This window comes from Phacochoerus africanus, chromosome 9 (assembly GCF_016906955.1).
Source record: "Phacochoerus africanus isolate WHEZ1 chromosome 9, ROS_Pafr_v1, whole genome shotgun sequence".
NCBI classification, from domain to species: Eukaryota; Metazoa; Chordata; class Mammalia; order Artiodactyla; family Suidae; genus Phacochoerus; species Phacochoerus africanus.
In genome coordinates, this window is record NC_062552.1 from 23211620 (window position 1) to 23233687 (window position 22068).

The 22068-nt window shown below is 40.4% G+C and overlaps 1 protein-coding gene across 1 annotated transcript; it reads right to left on the bottom strand.

Annotated features, from left to right (window-relative positions):
- Window positions 1-19565: 19565 nt before the first annotated feature.
- Window positions 19566-20519, bottom strand: LOC125134985 (olfactory receptor 5V1-like). The gene has a single exon (XM_047794541.1). The coding sequence runs from the start codon at window positions 20517-20519 to the stop codon at window positions 19566-19568; it is 954 nt and encodes a 317-aa protein (XP_047650497.1).
- Between the last annotated feature and the right edge of the window lie 1549 nt (window positions 20520-22068).

Sequence of the window (22068 nt, forward strand, 5' to 3'; positions counted from 1 at the left end):
GCCAGCCAGATCCTTAACCCACTGAGCAAGGCCAGGGATCAAACCCTCAACCTCATGGTTCCGAGTCAGATTCATTTCCACTGAGCCACGATGGGAACTCCAACATGACAGTCTTTTAAATCAGTCTATTGACTTGATTATTGCCTTATCTCCCTTTTGGAAAATCAACAGTCAAGCTGGTAGTAGTCAACAGATGAGGTTCTTCTCATGCCCAGAGAGATTATTGCACATATTAAGGCTTAGCTGAGTTCAGAAATGTAACAGAAAAAGAGAAACGTCCTCCTCATTTTCTAGTCCAACACATAACTAACTAAAAAAGGAAATGAGATGAGTAAAGATAGCAGCATGATTATCCACATTTTTCTGATGTCCCCTTTCTGGAAAAGTCTAAAGAGGGAAAGGTTGGATAAATTGAGGGTATTATTGAGAGAAGAACTTGTCATGTCCATTCAGGGAGAAGCCAGGGACCTCTGGGATTTAGTTGCCTGAGCTACCTTTAAACAACAAACGACACTGGTCTTGAGTTGATTGCTAACTGGCCCACCATGGTGCCTGCAATTGAAAGGAAAATCTGGAGATGGACCATTCTGGCCTCATGACAGAGTGTGAAGATAAGTCACTGAACAAGTAAGCTTGAAAGAGATATGGGAGACAGAAAATTCTGCAGGCAGGAGATGCAAAGATGGGGGTTAGTCACCCAGTGAGTATCACTGTCAAGGATAAATTGCACTGGACAAAGGAAAAGGGATGGAAGACATTATTCAAGGCTATTGCAATAGAGGAGAAAAGACAGAACTCGGTCTAAGCTCAGCTTTGCTGAAAAAAAGGGTTGGAGAGTTTTGAAGAGCTGAGGCAGAGGGACTGAAGGCCAGCTGTGTTTGCTAATTGGTTCTACCCAAAACAAAAGTAATCTCTTTGTATCTTCTTGACAGGAGGCAGTTTTAGAACTTGGAGCAAAGCAACTGTGGAGGTTAGACTCCCCATCCCACAGAGACCAGATGAGAGCAAAGGTATCTTCTTGGAGGATTACATTTCAAAGGAGTGACTCCCTGGTTGAGAAAGACATTCCTAGGTCATAAAACTGGAAAATATATTTATAACTTAAAGGGGAGAGAGGAGTTCCTGTCGTGGCCCAACAGAAACGAATCTGACTAGCATCCATGAGGACACAGGTTTGATCCCTGGCCTCACTCACTGGGTTAAGGATCCAGCGTTGCTGTGAGCTGTGGTGTATTCGCAGATGTGGCTCAGATCTGGCATTGCTGTGACTGTGGTATAGGCCAGTGGCTACAGCTCTGATTGGACCCCTAGCCTGAGAACCTCCATATGCTGTGGGTGTGGCCCTAAAAAGACTTTAGAGTTACAAATTTTCTTTTTTCTTTTTTTTTTTTTTTGGTCTTTTTAGGGCCGCACCTGCGGCATATGGAGGTTCCCAGGCTAGGGGTCAAATTGAAGCTACAGCTGCTGGCCTATGCCACAGTCATAGCAACACCAGATCTGAGCCGTGTCTTCGACCTGCACCACATCTCACGGCAATGCCTGATCTTTAACCCACTGATCGAGGCCAGGGATCGAACCCACGTCCTCATGGATACTAGTTGGGTTCATTAACCACTGAGCCACGATGGGAACTCCTTTCTAATGTGGAAATGATAAAGAAAGTCAGGTGCTAGAGTCAGGAAGAAACCTGTCTAAACTCCAGTCAAGCTGAGGGAATATTAAGACTATTGGTCACCACTGTGGTCTGATCAAGCCAAGAGTTGTAAATTTGTGAATTATCCCAGAAGCAGATATCATCTGTCAATCCCAACAGGTCAAACAGCAACAAGGTTTTCAAAAGACAGTGTTTCAAAGCCATTGTTTTAAAGGATGCCACTTCCAAAATGAGGCTTTACCCTTGAAATGATTCAAAAGGAAGCATTTCAATTCAGAGTAAAACTGACAGTGACAAATAAGAAAGGTGGGATAGGAGTTCCCGTCTTGGCTCAGTGGTTGACCAGCCTAACTAGTATCCATGAGGATGCGTATTTGATCCCTGGCCTTGCTCAGTGGGTTAAGGATCCAGAGTTGCCGTAATGATTTCCAAAGGGCTGTTTTTAATAAGCAGTAGTTCTGTAGTGCCTGGCAACCATGTGGAGCTGTGGTGTAAGTTGCAGGCACAGCTTGGATCCTGCGTTGCCGTGGCCGTGGCCAGCATCTACAGCTCCAATTCAGCCCCTAGCCTGGGAACCTCCATATGCCACATGTGCCACCCTAAAAAGACAAATAGACTGGAAAAAAAAAAAGGTGGGAGAATTGGAAGTGAAAAAAAAAAGTCATGCCTGTTTTCATCTTTGTATAGAACGTTCATAAATGAAAACACTTGTTCATCATCCTGAAATATACATTTTGGTCCTAGAGAAAAGAATTTGTTTTTTCAAAGATGTGCTCATCTTTTGGGCTGAATATACGGAAATAAAAACTCTTTACTCGTGAACAGCACCTGGAAGGATATGACAAATTTCAGAATGACTCTGGTAAGTAAGAGAAGCATGTAGTCTCACTTGGGTTTACATAATAGACTTTTGGAAAGCAGTGTATTAACTATTTACATGCCAAGTCATGGTTGCCAGGCACTGCAGTACTACTGCTTATTAAAAACATCCCTTTGGAAATCATTTAACTAAATGAAAAAGGAGAACATATTAGGTGCTTCCTGAATTTAACAGAGAAAATGGAATCATTTTCCCCTAAGGTATATTTGACATAATCATAAAAATAATTTTCACCCGAGAAGTACTAAACGATGAATACCCAGCAGGATGAAATTAAAGTTAGATCACTAGAACTTGTGTTACATAGTAATATAATTATTCCAAAATGAGGTTTAATCTGAGGTTTTCTACAAGAGACAACCTTTGAACAGGCAAGACAGAAACATTATGGTTACATGACCTGGTGTTTTGAATATCTTCTCTCAAATTTCATTTAATCATATTTTCAAACTAAAAATTGCAATGCCTTACTCTATCACATTGTTTGAAAGTGCAGAGGTTACGTGGCTCCAGAATCATGCTCGCTGTATTCATGATCCCATGTTTTCACCTGATACATATTTTCATCTGATATGAATTTGCAGTTGGACCTGGGTGAAGCTAGAATGAGACAATCATGGGAATGGGTTGCAAAGAAAAAAGCAGTTTTTGCTTTAAGTAAAAAAAATAGTTTCCGGGATTTCCTGTTGTGGCTCAGCAGTAACGAATCTGGTGAGCATCCATGAGGATGCAGGTTCGATCCCTGGCCTTTCTCAGTGGGTTAAGGGTCCGGCATTGCTGTGAGCTGTGGTGTAGGTCGAAGATGCAGGCTCGGATCTCACATTGATATGGCTGTGGCCTAGGCCGGCAGCTACAGCTCCATTTCAACCCATAGCCTGGGAACTTCCATATGCCACAGGCGCGACCCTAAAAAGACAAAAAAAAAAGTTTCCCAGTCAGCCATTAAGCAGAATTTAACTCTTAGTCATTATCACTGTGTGTGTGTGTGTGTGTGTGTGTGTATAATACATATACTCAAATACTCAAATATAATATATATATTTTTATACATATACATATATATATGTATATAAACTTGAAACTGACAGTATTAATGGCCCGAACCAGATTGGGACTTGAACCCAGGTGCCAGGACTCGAATCCAGCCTAAAACCCAGATTGGGACTTAAACCCAGTTTTAAATTAGAATCATTCACCCTGTGTCTGGACTCACTGAGGTTCAGGTTCTTCATGTCTCCACGCAGAAGGAATTCAGCGAGAGACAAATTGATAGGTAAGAAATAGATTTATTAGGATAGGACACTTATGAGAGATCCAAGCAGGCAGGCACAGAAGCTCTGACCTGAGGATCCGGTGGGCTACAGTTCTATCATTCAAGGGGAGTGGGGGTCAAAAAAGACCACTTCTTCTTTTCTGGAAGTAGTGGTTCTCCTCCTTGGTGTCCAGTAAGGTGTGTATTCAAATCAGCAAAAGGGTGGTCCTCAAACTCCTGCCCTTGGTCTGAATCTGAATGCAGGCCTCATCCCATCCCTGACCCAATGATCTGAGGCAATTCTTGTACCTCCACTAGTCAAGCAAGCCTGCCTTGTTCTGCTGGCTTTTCTGGAGCAACTTACTACCTTACAGTGATCTCCCCAAAGTCCCCTAGATTTCCCTCTCTATCCATGATCCTCTACTGGGACTTCTACAACGACCTGTGTCTTCTCCATCCCTATCACACTTACTCAAATATATGAATAAAAATCAGTAAGATATTTACTGTTTTGTTTGTTCAGGCTAATTTTAAATTTGTTTATATCTTAAAGTATGCACCAAGAGCCTAGCGGGGAAAGACAGTGGTCAGTTAGACATTAAGAATTTGATTTATGATTCTTGTTAGGATGGCAAAGTTGAAGGAGACAAAGACTGGAGCACTGAGATGGCAAACAGGTTTGCTGACCAACAGAGTGGCCGGGAGCACTGAGCAGAGAGAACTCAGGCCTCCTGCTACTGCAGCAAGGGCTTTTTTTTTTTTTTTTTGTCTTTGGTCTTTTTTGTTGTTGTTGTTGTTGTTGCTATTTCTTGGGCCGCTCCCGCGGCATATGGAGGTTCCCGGGCTAGGGGTTGAATTGGAGCTGTAGCCACCGGCCTACGCCAGAGCCACAGCAACGCGGGATCCGAGCCGCGTCTGCAACCTACACCACAGCTCATGGCAACGCCGGATCGTTAACCCACTGAGCAAAGGCAGGGAGCGAACCCACAACCTCATGGTTCCTAGTCGGATTCGTTAACCACTGCGCCACGACGGGAACTCCAGCAAGGGCTTTTTTATAGTTAGGGTTTCATATGCTAAGTCACGAAGTCTCATGGAGAAGGGGGAAGGGGGCTTGGGAACCAGGGAAGGAGGATTTAGGTCATTAAGTGTGAATTTTAACAACCCTTTTGGCTCTGTTTATTTTGAGGTTTAACAGCTCCTTAAATGATCTTGGTCCTGGGGCCTTCATCTGTGCTGGAGTCTGTTTCCTGTTTGTTGCATCAGCTGAAATCATGCCTGGGTGGGATCTTGAAGACATGGTTGTTTTACGCCCTCCACTTGGTATTCTCCCTCCAGATTATAGATACCACCTAACCATTCTTAAACTCAAATTAAAATTAAGAAAGCAGGAGTTCCCTTTGTGGCTCAGTGGTTAATGAATCCGACTAGAAACCATGAGGTTTCGGGTTCGATCCCTGGCCTTGCTCAGTGGGTTAAGGATCTGGCGTTGCCATGAGCTGTGGTGTAGATCACAGACGTGGCTTGGATCCCGTGTTGCTGTGGCTGTGGTGTAGTCCGGCGGCTACAGCTCCAATTCAACCCCTAGCCTGGGAACCTCCATATGCCGTGTGTGTGGCCCTGGAGAAGACAAAAAAAAAAAGGAAAGCAGATAATTTCCATTTGAATTAAATGAGATGATGTTAACACCATCTTAAAATGTGCTCTCTGCCATTCTGAAAGGGATAAAAAAATATGTCCTGTGCCAATTAATAACATGAGAATGCCCTTGCATAATATACTTTTCTTCCATGCAATCACTTATTTAATAATGGCTATAAGGAGTCCCCATTGTGGTACAGAGTAAACGAATCGGACTAGGAACCATGAGGTTGTGGGTTCGATCCCTGGCCTTGCTCAGTGGGTTAAGGATATGGCGTTGCTGTGAGCTGTGGTGTAGGTCACAGACGTGGCTTGGATCCCGTGTTGCTGTGGCTGTGGTGTAGGCCGGCAGCTACAGCTCCGACTAGACCCCTAGCCTGGGAACCTCCATATGCTCCAGGTGTGGCCCTAAAAAGCAAAAAAAAAAATTATGGATGTAGTTTAGTATCATTGAATAGATGATACTTTGTTACTTTCACATATTTAGAAAATAAAACACATGAAAGATATGATGAAATATATTCCTCTTATCCCTTTACCACATCCATCCATTTCCTCCAAATAAACACTATTGTTGATTTAATACACACCAAAAAAACCAGAGGACCTGGGGGGAGAGAATAGTGTTGGTTAATTTATTTCTAATGTAATCAGAGCAGAAGTTCTAGAACAAGGCAACGTAATTATGAGTTCAGAATGAAAAGATGCAGCTATAGAGGTAAGAGATGATTTCTCACAGAATTATTATGACTGTTTTTACCTAAAGTTATTCTTCCTTAGCTTGGAATCCACTTTTTGTAAATGCTTAAGTGTGATAATACGTTTCACAAGCTGGTATAATCTAATGAAATACTCCAAGTATGCAATTTTATTACATGTATTTAATTGGGTGTTGTTTGTAATCTGTACGTAGCCTTACATATTTACAATACGCATATAGCTTTCAAAGCTAGATAAAAATTGTAAGGCGAGCGTGGAGAAAAAGAGAACAAGCCTGGGGTTTAGGTAAAGAAAAGAAAATTTACTAGAGTGGAAGGGGAGAGGGTGACTGACCCTTGAGAAGAGCCAGCCTGCCCCCCCCGCCCCCCACCATGCCCTTCTTATACCCCGCGGGTGGGAAATGGGATTCCCTGAGGCAGAGGGAGTTCAGTTGATCTTTCACCTGCACCTGAACTCTGGTGGTCACCTAGTCATGAGAAAGTCAGAGGTGTCTCGAGGTAGGGTGGTCTCCTAATCCTGAGAAAACTGGAGGTGTGTGGTGTCCCATGGTGAAGGGGGGAAGGGTCTCGCAGTCTTGGGAAAGTCGGCAGGAGCGGCGAAAACAGGATGTCGCCTGAGCAAGGCAGTCCCTCTCCTGGGTCAGCATGAAGAGCCATTGCAACAATGAGCCCCCATGTGGCCCCTAACAAAAATAATTTGTAGACAATCTGATAACAAACATCAGGCCTAAGACTGTAATCTCAACAGTAAATTGTGTCCAGATGTGAAAAATCTATACACTGATTCATGAAGAGCAGTAAACTACAGAAAACATTGCAAAATTAAACAAAATTATTTAAAATGCTACAATTAAATATCAAGTGGAAAAAACTTTCCATGTTACAAAATAAGCCACCTTCCACATTTATATGTTACCTGAATTATTACTGTTCGGTTTAATGAGAACTTTGAATATAGAAAGGCACTAAAACAATGATCTAGGTTATCAAAATAATTGAATGAAATGAGTAAATAAGTGAATGGATGGTTGCATGAATCTATAAAGGGTTGATATTAACAAGGTCCATTTCCCATTCATTCTGAAGTTAGTGGCTCTTGGAGAAAATAAAACACCCTTGAGGTTTCCTCAAGTGTCTTCCTTTTCCAATAGTAATGACTTGACTTTGCAGTTGAGTGGTGTGTTGTTTGCAGTTGCCCACCTTTTTCCCTGGTAAGGGATTAAACTTTGAAGTGTATTTTAATGTTCTTTGTTGAGCAACCTGCTCCCAGAGGCCTCCTGCAGAAGTCAAACTGTGAAATTGCTAAAACCAGGAGGCAAAATTGAGCTGGAAGCAGCAGGGACTCCCTAACAAAGCTGGGCCCTCTGGAGACAACCTTGAAAGTATTTGGTTTTCTCACCCCGATAAATCATCTTGCTCTTCGGGGAAAATAGTTTTGAGGCACTTAAAACAATTATGTTCCTACTGACTTTGTGAAAACATTCATAACATTTTAATAATATAATTATCTGAAGTTTTCTAATGAGGTCCCTGGTGACCTTGATAGAACAAAACCCCGCATGACAACAGCCGATTACCAAGGAGACAGTTTTTAATTGCTTTAAGCAGCTGCTGCTCCATGTGAAATGAATGGATTGTTTCTTAGTACAAGGTGGAGAGCACATATATTTAATACAGATTAGTGACTGTCATGATCTAGAGTCTCAGAGAGAAAAGAAGTACTGTAGGGGCCTCTAAAGTTATTCTAGTGACCTATTCACTATATTAGAAGAAGGAATCCAAACTCCAAAATTTAAGATTCTCTTTTGTTTTGTAGTGAAATGAGCTGGAATAATCGAATGGTATATTCCAAATAGACTGATTCAGTCCTCATTCTTTTTAACGATTCCATGCAAATAATAAAACATGCTGCTCATTCTCACTGTAGTATATACAGCAGTTAAGAACATAGCTTTTAGAATCAGAGTACCTGAGTGTGAACAATAACCCACCCGTTGTTAAACATGCGACCTTAGGAAAGCTAGTTAGCAATGTTGTGGGTCAGCTGTTTATCTGTAAAAAAGATAATAATAGTACCTCTCTATGAGACCGTAATGAATATCAAACAGGTTAATGTATACTAATCGCATTAAACAGTATCACACACAATAAGCATGCAAGAGATGTTATCTCTCATATTCTGCCACCCAAATAACAATGGGTCATTTTCTACAGTTACTTATTTCAAAAATTACATTTGTGTTTTTAAAAATTATGCATTCATGTTTTTAAAACTCATGTTCATTTTACAGAAAAGAAAACTGAAATTAAGGAATAACAGCCTTAACTCAGATTGCACTGGTATTTAACAGTAATGTCCAACTTCAAACTCAAGACTACTGATTGCAAGCTGGTGGTGCTTCCACCACCTCACAGCTATTTCTACACCCACCAACAATCGCTGTTATAGTTCCAACTCCCTCCTATACTGACAGAGGTGAAAACAATATGGAAAACTAACAATCTGGAAGAAATAAGCCTTGACTATTTTGTTTAACTGAATGTCAATCAAATTTCAAAATACAGATTCTAGTTTCCTGGATGATGGTGTAAACACACTCACTTTATCTCTTCTACTAAATGCAGCTATAAAACATGAACAGAATGTAAGGAGAAGCTATTCGAGCTCTGGAAAAGTAAATATTAGCAGGTGGATTGGGGAAGAATACTAGAATTCATACTGTCACCAAACTGGCAATATTTACCACTTTTCCCCTCCACAGTAACCCAGCCCAAGCTTAACACAATCAGAAGCACAAAAGTAACAAGGCTAACTTCATACCACAGTCACAGTGAGCTCTGGGAAAAGCCCTCTGAGAGTCTCTGGCTCAAGGAGCATGAAAATGAATTCCTATTGCTTGGAATGAGGAATACCAAAGTCTGTATTAGTCTAGATTCTCTAGAGAACAGAACTAAAAGGATGTGTATCTATTGAGAGATTTAGTTAAGAAATTGGGTTTATGTGATTATGGAAGCTGGTAAGTCCAAAACCTGCAGGTGGGCTGGCAGGCTGGGGATCCAGGGAGAGCTGGTGCTGCTGTTCAAGGCTTAAGGCTCTCTGGCTAAAGACCCACATAAGAGCTGATGTTACAGATCAATTCCGGTAATTTTTTTTCTCTTTTCTCTTTTATTTCATATCTAGCTCATGTCCACAGCAGTGGGAGTAGAACCTTCCTCTCCTGGAAGGGAACCCAACTCTCCATTCTGGGGATCTGCAGTTTCATGAAAAAGAAACCAACCCCACTGATTTTTCTCTTTCGTCTGCCTGCTTCTTCTCTATAGACTGAGGGCAATTAAGAAAGTGCATGGCAGAGCAGGGTAGCTAGAGCTCTGCCGAGACCAGCTCAGAGGATGGGGCTGAAGAACAGGTGCTGTGAAACTTAAGGAAAATCGTTAACATAAAACAAGACACAGAGATATTTATCTTAAGTAAAGGTGGGAACCGGGGGACTCAAGTTCTCAGGGACCAAGAGCACTGCCTCAAGAAACCACACTGCTTTTATTGTGCTCTGGAGGATTACTCAAGTGAGGAGGGGGTTGTAGGTGCAGGATATATAAAGTCATTTTAAAAGTCACGTAGCCCGGTTGGTGATTAAGCTTTTATTCTGACCTTTAGGCATTTAACAATCATTAACATTTGAGGAAGCTTGGCGTCAGCTATCTATGCATAGCATCTAGAGAATCACCACTGTGCTTCTGCAGACAGCGTACCTAGGTTTGCACCTCAGTTCTCCTTGCTAATACATATCCTGCTAACGACCCCTCATAAACTCCTTGGGGCCATGAGGCTCCTCTTTCTCTTATTCTTAAGAGGACATATCATGCTGTGCAAACGGCGTGCCAATCTGCACAGGTCCAGCCTGTCTAGACCAACGCATTATGTCCCCATTCAGCCCACCCTATGAATAACTTATGCCTTTAGGTCTTTGTGCTTAAGCTTAAGTCATTCACCAGCACTGCGACTGTTTTTAAAGCAGGAAGATGGGGTAAAGTAAAGCAAGACAAGATGGAGTTTTCAGCAAAGAGGCTAAGAAAATATGGTAGAAACATGTCTTGTGACAGAGCTCTAGGTTCTAGATAGAGGACCATAAAACCAGGTACTACTAGGGAGATAAGAGTGAGAGAGCAAGCTTCATATGTGTGAATTCAATATTAAGCAGCATAGCAAAAACTTCAAAAACTGAACTTCCAGGTTCCAAACTGACTACTGAACAGGATAATCAGTGAGACAGATCTCAAGAACTGCAAAAAGCTTTGAAACTTGAACTAACATTGCAGCTGCAATCCACAAGAGGTAGGTTGGAACCTGATGCTCAAACTCAAGTTAATTGCTGACCAAAACAAAGGCAATGACTCCATAGGATCTAAACAAGACCCAGAGTCTCATACTGTAACATTAAAAACAATTATGATGCAATCCAAAAATACTGAGTGTGCAAAGAATAACAAAATTTTCAAACTTATAAGAAAAAATAAACAAGCCAACACTGAGAAAACACGATGTTGGATTATCTGACAAAAGAATTTAAAGCAGTTATAAAAACAAACTTGAACAAGCAATTCAAAATACTCATAAAATGTAGAAAGTCTTAGCAAAGAAATAGAATTACAAAGAAAAAGCAGAAGTTCCTGTTGTGGCACAGCAGAAACGAATCCAAATAGTATCCGTGAGGATGCAGGTTTGATCCCTGACCTTGCTCAGTGGGTTGGGGATCTGGTGTTGCCATGAGCTGTGGTGTAGGTCACAGGTGCGGCTCAGATCCCATGACGCTGTGGCTGTAGTGTAAACCAGCAGCTACAGCTCCAGTTTGACCCCTAGCATGAGAACTTTCATATGCCATGAGTGTGGTCCTAAAAAGCAAAAACAACAAAAACAAAAACAACCCAAAAAGCAAATGAGAATTTTAGAGCTGAAATACAATCATCAAAATATGGATGGGAGTTCTCTTGTGGCATGGCAGGTTAAGGATCCAGTGTTATCACTGCAGCAGCTTGGGTCACTGCTGTGGTGCAGGTTCCATCCCTAGCCCAGGAACTTCCACATGCAGTGGGCTCACCACCCCCCGCAAGAAAAACTATTAGATGGACTCAGTAGCAGAATGGAGACAGCAAAGCAAAGAGCATAAATTTGAATGTAGGTCAGCAAAATATTTCCAATCTAAGAAACAGAGAAAAAAATTATTGGAAAAAAAAAAAAAAAACAGAACCTTGGGACTCTATAAGATAATAACAAAAGCCTAAGATTTCTGTCAGGAGAGTCCCCATAGGAAAAGAGAAAATGTGTAATATTAAAAAATGGAAGAAATAATGATGAGAAACTTCCCAAGTCTGGTAAAAATTATGTCTACAGGTTCAAGGAGCTGAGAGAGAACCCCAAAGATTAACAACCCCCCCAAATATCTACAACCAGATAAGTAAAATAATGAAAACTAAAGAGCAAATTTTGAAAACCGGCCAAACAAAAACAATATATTAACAATAGACCAGTGATTTGAATAGCTAGCTGGTTACTCATTAGAATTATGGAGGCCAGAAGAAAGTGAAACAGCATCTGCATAGTGCTGAAAAAAATCAATGTCCAGTGAAAATATCCTTCAGGAATGATGTAAGATAAAAATATTCTCGGAGTTCCCTTCGTGGTACAGTGGAAATGAATCTGACCAGTATCCATGAGGTTGTAGGTTCCATTCCTGGTCTTGCTCAGTGGGTTGGGGATCCGGTATTGCTGTGAGCTGTGGTGTAGGTTGCAGACGAGGCTTGGATCCCCCATTGCTGTGGCTGTGGAGTAGGCCAGCAGCTGTAGCTCTGATTGGACCCCTAGCCTGGGAACCTCCATATGCCTCAGGTGCGTCCCTAAAAGGCAATAAATAAATAAATATTCATATGATATCACTCATATCTGGTATCTAATATACAGCACAAATGAAACTTTCCACAGAAAAGAAAATCACGGACTTGGAGAATAGACTTGTGGTTGCCAAGGGAAGTGGGAGGGAGTGGAAGGGATTGGGAGCTTGGGGTCAAGGGATGCAAACAATTGCTCTTGGCATGGATTTACAATGAGGTCCTGCTGTGCAGCACTGAGAACTATGTCTGGATACTTACAATGCAGCACGACAATGGGAGAAAAAATTATGTATACATGTATGGGTAACTGGGTCCCCATGCTGTACAGTGGGGAAAAAAAAATGTGTTGGGGAAATAACAATAAAAAATAAATAAAAAATAAATAAATAAATAAATATTCTCAGGTGAGGAAAAACTAAGAGAAGTGGCAACCAGAAGAATTTTGCTAAACGATTCATATGCAGAATGTAAAAATAAATATGTAAATACCAACACAGACACATACATAAATGCATAATAAATAACCAAACCAAATAAAACCAAACACATAAATAGAGAGAACAGAGTCACAATGACCAAAGGGAAAGGGAGGTGGAAGGAGGTCAACATGGCTAAAGGGGTCAACAGTGTGGGGGTGGATGGAGACTAAACTGGTGGTGAGAACACTGCAGTGTACACAGCAGTGAAATATCATGTCACATACATGAAATTTCTATAATGTTATAATTCAATGTTACCTCAATTTTTTTTAAATTGCTAAATGAAATTCTTCAGAAAGAAGGGAAATAGTAACAGGGGAAACTGTAAAATCAGGAATGAAGATAGAGTAACAGAAATAATAAATATCTATGTAATGATAGTAGATTATCTTTCTCCTCCTAAGTTTATAGAACTGCACTGATCAAAGTCTCAAAGGAAATTAATACATATTTAAATTGAATCAAAATATAACATATTAAGACACGTGAAATGTAGCTAAAGTAGTGACTCAATGTTCCAATTAGAAAATAAGAAAGTTCTCATATTGATAAATTCAATTTCAACCTTAATAAGATAGAAAAAGAATAAGAAAGGAACCCAAATTATGTAGTTAAATGAGAATAAAGGACAGTAATCAAGGAAACTGAAAATAAAAAACCAATATAGATAAAAATTAATTATTTGAAAAAAATAATAAGCTTTTAGCAATACTGACAAAGAAAATCAGAGGGAAGATACAAAACTGAAAACATTAAGGAAGAATATTCAGCTTTTATCATTCATATTCAACATTTTACTGAAGGTCTTAGTGCAAAAAAGCAAGTAAAAAAGAGAGACAAAAAGACTGGAAAGGCAAGGGTAAAACTCTCTTTATTCTGACAAATATAATGTTTCTATAAAAAAAATCTTTAGAATCTAAAACAAAAACAAAAAAAACCTGCTTGAAAGGCACTAGTAAGAAACATTAACAAGATTTTGCAGTATATAAGATCATACAAAATCGTTTGTCTTTCTTTCTTCCTTTTTTTTTCTTTCTTTCCTTCCTTCCTTCCTTCCCTCCTTCCTTCCTTCCTTCCTTCCTTCTTCTCTTTTGCCTTTTTAGGGCTGCACCCATGGCACATAGAGGTTCCCAGGTAGGGGTTGAATTGGAGCTGCAGCTGCCAACTTACTCCACAGCCACAGTAACGCCAGATCTGAGCCTCATCTGAGACCTACACCACAGCTCACAGCAACGCCAGATCCTTAACCCACCCAGCAAGGCCAGCGATTGAACCCACAACTTCATGGATACTAGTCAGGTTCGTTAACCACTAGGCCATGACGGGAACGCCTGTATTTCTACACAGTAGCAAAAAACACTTGGGAAATCAAATTTTAAAAGAGTACCATACCATATGCAAGAGCATAAAAACAAGCCATAAAATATTTTGGAATAACTTTCACCAAAAACTGAAGGAGCTTTACTCTGAAAACTACAAAACATTGCTGAGAGAAATTCTTAAAAACAGATAAAGGGAGAGATAGAACATATAAATCTACACCAAGTAAACCTCAACAGGATGATATTGCTCCAAAGAGGGTGCAAATTGGTTTTCAGGGTACAAAAAATCTTAGATATTACAATGATTCACATTCCTCCAAAGGCCGTAGTCCAAAGTGTATATATTGGATGTCTGGGGTTTTAAAATTTTGTAGGGATAGGATGATTTTTTTAAAAAGTGTCAAAAAGCTCCTTAGAGGGATGATAATTTTAAAAGATTGGGAAACATTGATCTATGCAAATTCTCCCCATATTGATCTATACTTTCAGCGCCATCCATATGAAAACCCAGCAGTCTTTCCAGTGGAAACTGAAGTTGATTCTAAAATTTATTTGTAAATGCAAAGATAGAATAATTTAAAATTTTTTGGAAAAGGACCCATCTGAGTATTTAAATAACTTTACTTCAAGTCTTACCATAGGCTTATAATAAACCTGACAGTGTGGTGTTGGTAGACGAATAGATCACAGAACCAAAAAAGTAAAAACTTTTGAGAGAAATAGTGAAAATGAGTTTGAACTGATAAAGCAGAACAGCAGCCTTGCCGTTGTTCATGCTGGAAGAAAAGACACAGATAAAGCAGCTACAAAGTTAACTGAGGCATATAAGAGCACTTTGGGTGCCTGCTGGGTCGAACCCATCCTGCAGTGGCAGCCTGCACTATAGCTGCAGCAACACCGGATCCTTAACCCTGTGCCACAAGGAACTTCCAACTGCTGCTTTCTTATAGATAATATTCCCAGCTTTTGCTGATATTGAATGGTGGGATGTAGCCACGTTTCAATGCGTTTGCCATGACGTACAGTATAACCTCCAAAATCTCAGTGCTGGGTCTCTCATGGGTCTTCAAACAGACCCATATATGATATTGAACTCTGAAGAGCTCAGGCGTGGGAGTTCCAGCTCCAGTGTTCTGCTGCCAAGATAACTGTATTATTTTATAAAATCAGACACTTGTGCAGAGCAGAGAGCAGAGAGCACTGTGGTGGTTTGCAAACTTGGGACTTCCTTGGGTGAAATCTAAAACGGAGGGCAGGGAGAGATGGAAGAAAGAGGCAGACGATTCCAGATGGTAGGCAGTAGTAAAAAAGTAAGCAAGGATGGAGTTCCCATGGGGGCTCAGAGGTAATAAACCCGATTAGTATCTATGAGGACACGGGTTCAATCCCTGGCATTGCTCAGTGGGTAAGGATCCAGGGTTGCCATGAGCTGTGGTGTAGGTCACAGACGGGGCTGGGATCCTGCGTTGCTATGGCTGTGGCATAGGTCAGCAGCTGCAGCTCCAATTCGACCCCTAGCCTGAGAACTTCCATATGCTGAGGGTGAGGCCCTAAAAAGACCAAAAAAAAAAAAAAAAAAGTAAGCAAGGAACTTAGAAAATTTCTCTTGGGAGCCCGGAAAATGAGAAGATCCCTGTCCCTGCCCACCAGAATCTTAAAAGATTACTGGGTCACTTTGCTATATAGCAGAAATTGATAGAACACTATAAATCAACTATAATTAAAAAATTAAAAATAAAAAAAAATTAAATTTATACAGAGGCCTTAGTTGGGTTCGATCATGTGTGCCATCCCAATTTCTCAGCAATACATTGCTCTCTCAGAGCTGCAGCCTTCAAATATGGCTCCCACTGTGAGAACCGTGGGCAGAATGGATGTTCCAAGGAGTGGGGTGAGGAGCCTCTGACTGCCCTGGTCCAGCCTGAGAGTCATCTAGTGGTCACCTCATTTCAATTACCTCCTTCAATGACTAGGCAGAAACTCCTCCAGACTCCAGTGAGCCCTGAGGCCCAAATGTCACTTAGATATGCTCATCAGCTCCACCTTCTTGGTTTCCCTAAACAGCCATTTAGAACCAGACACTCCAAGAGCCAGAACTGGCTCAATAAGATCAAGTCAGACAAAGCCCAAGACCTTTTTTACAATGTTTGTGAGAGTGGAGAGGGGGAGGGCTCCAATATTATCCATGGAAATAGAAGGAGCCTGAAACCCTGAATGCTGCTGGAAGGGAGCCTGAAAATGAAGCTCCATGGATGGGAGCAGATGTGAGAGAATCACAAACAAATCAGGCCACAGCCCTGATGAAACTGTACTTGAAGCCCATCTCCTCTGGACTTCTGTTACATGAGCCAATTAATGTTTGTGGCTTAAAAATAACTGACAATATCAAGAGCATTGGCAAAGACATGGAGCGACTAGAACTCATATACTGCTGGTGAGAGAATAAATTGAAACAACTACATTGGAATATTTATTGCCATTTTCTAGCAAAGTTAAATATATTATTTATGACTCAGGCATTTCACCTCTACCTAATTTATTCAAGACAAATGGACACATATCTGTCAAGGGATTTCTACATTAATTTTCATAAAAATTTTATTTGTATAGCCAAAACTATAAACAGCCCAAATATCTATTGACTGTTGAAAGATAAATCACAGTAAATTCATATAATGGAATACCACTTGGCAATAAAATAGAACAAACTACTGATATCCTCAAAATCATGGAAGAATCTTAGAAGTATTATGTTAATCAAAATAAACTAGGCACAAAATAGCACATACCATATGATTTCATTTATATCAAACTCTAGATCAGACCAAATTAAGACAGGACAATATAAATCTGAAGAGTGGGAGTTCCCGTCGTGGCGCAGTGGTTAACGAACCCGACTAGGAACCATGAGGTTGCGGGTTTGGTCCCTGCCCTTGCTCAGTGGGTTAATGATCCGGCGTTGCCGTGAGCTGTGGTGTAGGTTGCAGACGCGGCTCGGATCCCACGTTGCTGTGGCTCTGGCGTAGGCCGGTGGCTACAGCTCCGATTGGACCCCTAGCCTGGGAACCTCCATATGCCGCGGGAGCGGCCCAAGAAATAGCAAAAAGACAAAATAAATAAATAAATAAATAAATAAATCTGAAGAGTGAGTTCTGGAGTGGGTGGGAGAATTGACTGGGACAGGGCATGGAGGAAATTTTCTGGAGTGATTCGATAGCATCAGTCAAATCTCCTCTAAATGTACAATTGTGTTTTATATATTTTATGGCATAAATACTAAATCCCAATTAAAAATTAATTGTGACATTACAGGTTTTAAAAACATTTTAAGTAGATAATTTTTTCTTACATTACAAAGTGAAACAAACCATCGATTAGGAACTCCAACACTTTTTGGCCTCCAAATACACGGATGTACTTACCATCTCCTCTTTCCTTCCTATCACAGAGGTAAGCCCTTGCACCGTGTCGTAGCCACTCCCATTTGCTCAGGTATATAATATCATTGATTATTGGCTCTCTTTTCTCTTCATTCTCACTCTCCACAGTTCTTACTCTCCTTCCTATTTTGTTGCGAGAAGAAACATCTCAGATGGCTTATGAACCTCTCCAGTGTTATGCCAGGAAATTTGTTTTGGGATTTACTTCCATAGGTTTTATTATGTGCATTTAATTTTTCTTCTTTTTAATATTACTTTACTTATTTTCTTTAGTACATTGAAAATCATCAGCCACAGCTTTACTGAAATGCTGTTTTTGTTCAGAGCTCTGAACTAATTACCGGAAGAGCATCAGGAAGGGAAGAAAAATAATGAGATAGAAACTAGATGTGGGATTTGTAGTGGCATTGATTTTTTTTTTTTAAAGAATGAAAAATGATTTTGACAAGAACATTGAGTTTGAATTAAAACAATAAACTTGGGCTTATGAGACGACTGAATTAAGGATAGAAGTAAAGGCTGTACATTTACAAAATGAGGAGCAGTGGCATAGGATTATAATTAATCAGTATAACAATATTGTTAATTATAGTCACAATGTTGTACAGCAGATGCATTACCTTGCATCACCGAAACTGCATATCCTTTGAACAATAACTCCCCACACTATTGTGTGCTTAAAAATTTGTTAAGAAGGTAAATCTCTTTTTTAAATTTAATTTTATTTTTATTACTCAATGAATTTATTACATTTATAGTTGTACAATGATCATCACAATCCAATTTTATAGGATTTCCATCCCACAACCCCAGTGCATTCCCCCTACCCCCTGAGCTTTGGAAACCATTAAGTTTTTCAAAGTCTGTGAGTCAGTATCTGCTCTGCAAAGGAGTTCATTGTGTCCTTTTTTCAGATTCCACATGTCAGTGATAGCATTTGATGTTGGTGTCTCATTGTCTGACTAACTTCACTTAGCATGATAATTTCTAGCTCCATCCATGTTGCTAAAAATACCGGTATTTCGTTCCTGTTAATGGCTGAGTAATATTCCATTGTGTATATGTACTGCATCTTCTTTATCCAGAAGGTAAATCTCACGTTAAGTGTTTTTACCACAATAACATTTTCATTTATTTATTTTTTTAATTTAATTTTTTTTGACTTTTTAGGAGCTGCACCCACGACATAGGGAAGTTCCCAGGCTAGGGGTCAAATTGGAGCTGTAGCTGCCAGCCTATACCACAACCACAGCAATGCAAGGTCAGAGCCACTTCCTTGACCTACATCACAGCTCACAGCAATGCCAGATCCTTAATCCATGGAGCGAGGCCAGGGATCAAAACTTCGTCCTCATGGATCCTAGTCAAGTTTGTTACTGCTGAGCCATGACAGGGACCCCAAAATTTTTAAATAATAATTGTTTTAAGATTAAAAAAGGCTTATTGAGGTAAATAATAAGAATAAATGAAAGGAAGGAAGGAAAGAAGAATGGAAGGAAGGAAAGGAATGGGAAGAGAGAGAGGAAAGAAACAGAAAGAATGAAAAGAAGAAAGGAAGGCAGATGAAAGAGGCAGACCACATTGAGATTGAAGAGCATATAATCAAAGATTAAATGTTGGCTGTTTCCCATTTTTGCAATATTTGATGAGGAACAAATGCTGACACAGGAAGACTAAAATTATCTGATCAAGTGATGAACAAATGGGAATAGAGAAGTTTACTTAAACTTTATAACCAATTTTGCATGGAAAAGGGGCACCATCTTTGGGATGAAGAATTCAGAAATGGACAGTATCAACAAGAGGACATATCTAAAAAGAGTAACATTAACAACTTTGCACAGGACTAACAAAAGCTCCAGAATATGTACACTTAGCGTTGAGTGTGCCAACTCTTCATTATCTGTCCATACATCACAATTGACTTAAAAACTGAGTGTCACTGGGAAGTTCCCCTCATGGCTTAGTGGTTAATGAACCCAACTAGTATCCATGAGGACTCGGGTTTGATCACTGGCCTCACTCAGTGGGTTAAGGATCTGGCGGCGTGAGCTGTAGTGTAGGTCAAAACACAGCTTGGATCTGGCATTGCTGTGGCTGTGCTGTAGGTCAGCAGCTGCAGCTCCAATTTGATCCCTAGACTGGGAACCTCCATATGCCTCAGGTGCAGCCCTAAAAAAAAAAAACATAAAAAAAGACACACACACAACTGAGTGTCACTAAAAACAGCTAGCTGGTGAAAAAGCCACAGTTTATATATGGTTAAAATAATTGACAGCAGATAAGTGAAGGTTACACATCGAAAGAAAGAAGTGGCAGCTGCCACTTTCTCCTCACAGCTTTCATGGCTTCCTTGATGTCTTTATTCCTCAGTGTGTAAATTATAGGGTTTAGCATGGGAGTGACAACACTATACAATACTGAGATCAGCCTGTCTTTTTCCAGTGAGTAAGATGAGATGGGCCGTACGTATGTGAAGATGGTGCTGCCATAATAGAGAAGGACAATGGTCAGGTGGGAGGCACAGGTGGAAAAGGCCTTTTGTCTCCCCTTGGACGATCGGATCCTCAAGATGGTGGAGATAATATAGAGGTAGGAAAGGACAATACCCAGGAAAGGAGTCCAACCAATGACGACCCCAATGGATAGTAGTGCCAATTCATTGACAGAAGTGTCCCCGCAAGACAAGACCAACAAAGGAGGTATATCACAGAAGAAGTAATTAATCTGGTTGTTGCCACAGAAGGGCAGTCGGAATGTCAGTACTGTGTGCACCGCTGAATTGAGGAAACCACCAGACCAGCAGGAAGCTGCTAACTGGCTATACAGAACCTTGTTCATAATAACTGAATACCTCAAGGGCTTACAGATTGCAATGTAGCGATCATATGCCATTGCTGCCAGGAGGAGACACTCTGATCCCACAAAGAAAATAAATGCAAAAAGTTGAGCCATGCATCCCCCATAAGAAATGCTCTTCTTCTCTGATAGAAGATGTGCCATCATCTGGGGGACGTTGGTGGTGGTATAGCAGATGTCAAGAAAGGCCAGATTCCCTAGGAAATGGTACATGGGTGTATGTAGATGTGGATCAACCACAGTCACCAAGATAATGAATGTATTTCCTCCTAAAGTACAGATATAGGTCAGGAAGAAGATGGTGAAGAGTAAAAACTGCAGTTCGTTTAGATTGGAGAATCCCAAAATGATGAATTCAGACAGAGCTGTTTGATTCTTTCCATCCATGATATTACCTGGTTTTCTTTTGCGAATTGGGCAAAGAGAAGCACAGATTAAAATAATCACATGCACAGTAGCAATGGTCTTCAAAACAAGAAAATGAAAGTGTTAAAAATAAAAATTATTGCCCTCTATATGAGATATCAACCGTGAGAAGCAGCAACCCTTTGCAAATCATAACTCAAACTTAACACAGAACACAGTTGTAAGCACATTCAGGAATTCCCTTGTAAATAAAAATCTCTAAAATTATACACCACAGGCAGTGTTTCATTAGAAAGAAATGGGCAAAAGGGCATGATACACCTTAATAATGGCTGGGTCCAGCAATCCCACTCTTGGGCATATATCTGGACAAAACTTTCCTTAAAAAGACACATGCACCACATGTTCATTGCAGCACTATTCACAATAGTCACAACATGGAAACAATGTAAATGTCCATTGACAGATGATTGGATTAAGATGTGGTATATATACATAATGGGATACTACTCAGCCATAAAAAGGAAAAAATAATGCCATTTGCATCAACATAGATGGCACTAGAGACTCTCATACTAAGTGAAGTAAGTCAGAAAGAGAAAGACAAATACTAATGATATCACCTATATCTATAATCTAATATACAGCAAAAATGAACCTTTCCACAAAAAAGAAAATCATGGACATGGAAACCAGGCTTGTGGTAGCCGAGGAGGAGGGGGGGGGGGAGGGAGTGGGATGGATTGGGAATTTGCGTTTAATTGATGCAAACTATCGCCTTTGGAATGGATAAGCAATGAGATCCTGTTTTATAGCACTAGGAACTATATTTAGTCACTTATGATGGAGCATGATAATGTGACAAAAAAGAATGTATACATGTATGTGAAACTGGGTCACCTTGCTGTATGGTAGAAAATTGACAGAACACTCTTAATCAGCCATAATGGAAAAAATAAAAATCATTGTAAAAAAATAATGGTTGGGTCCAGGTCCACCTGCATTTTCTTGGTGATGTTGTGAATGTGTGCTGCGGAATAGTTGGTAGGTGAAACTCTGGGATTCGTTCTTTTTTATTTTATTTTATTTTATTTTATTTTATTTTATTTTATTTTATTTTTTTTGTCTTTTTGCTATTTCTTGGGCCGCTCCCGCGGCATATGGAGGTTCCCAGGCTAGGGGTCCAATCGGAGCTGTAGCCACTGGCCTACGCCAGAGCCACAGCAACGTGGGATCCGAGCCGCGTCTGCAACCTACACCACAGCTCACGGCAACGCAGGATCGTCAACCCACTGAGCAAGGGCAGGGACCGAACCCGCAACCTCATGGTTCCTAGTCGGGTTCGTTAACCACTGTGCCACGACGGGAACTCCTGGGATTCGTTCTTTAAAGTCATTCCTGCTCCCTTTTTCCATGCTTGAATGATGATATAAAATTTAATTTGTTTTATTTTATAGAAGTTGAAGAGGACATATGAGCAATAAAGAGGCACCGAAAGGCTTTTCTATCTCTTTTTGCCAGGTCAATCAAATGAGGAAATGGTTTTCATGTCCTGGCGCAAATACCATAT

What these genes read in the sequence shown, in the direction of transcription:
- LOC125134985 (XM_047794541.1), bottom strand. Translation starts at nt 20,519, where the DNA reads ATGGATGGAAAGAATCAAACAGCTCTGTCTGAATTCATCATTTTGGGA.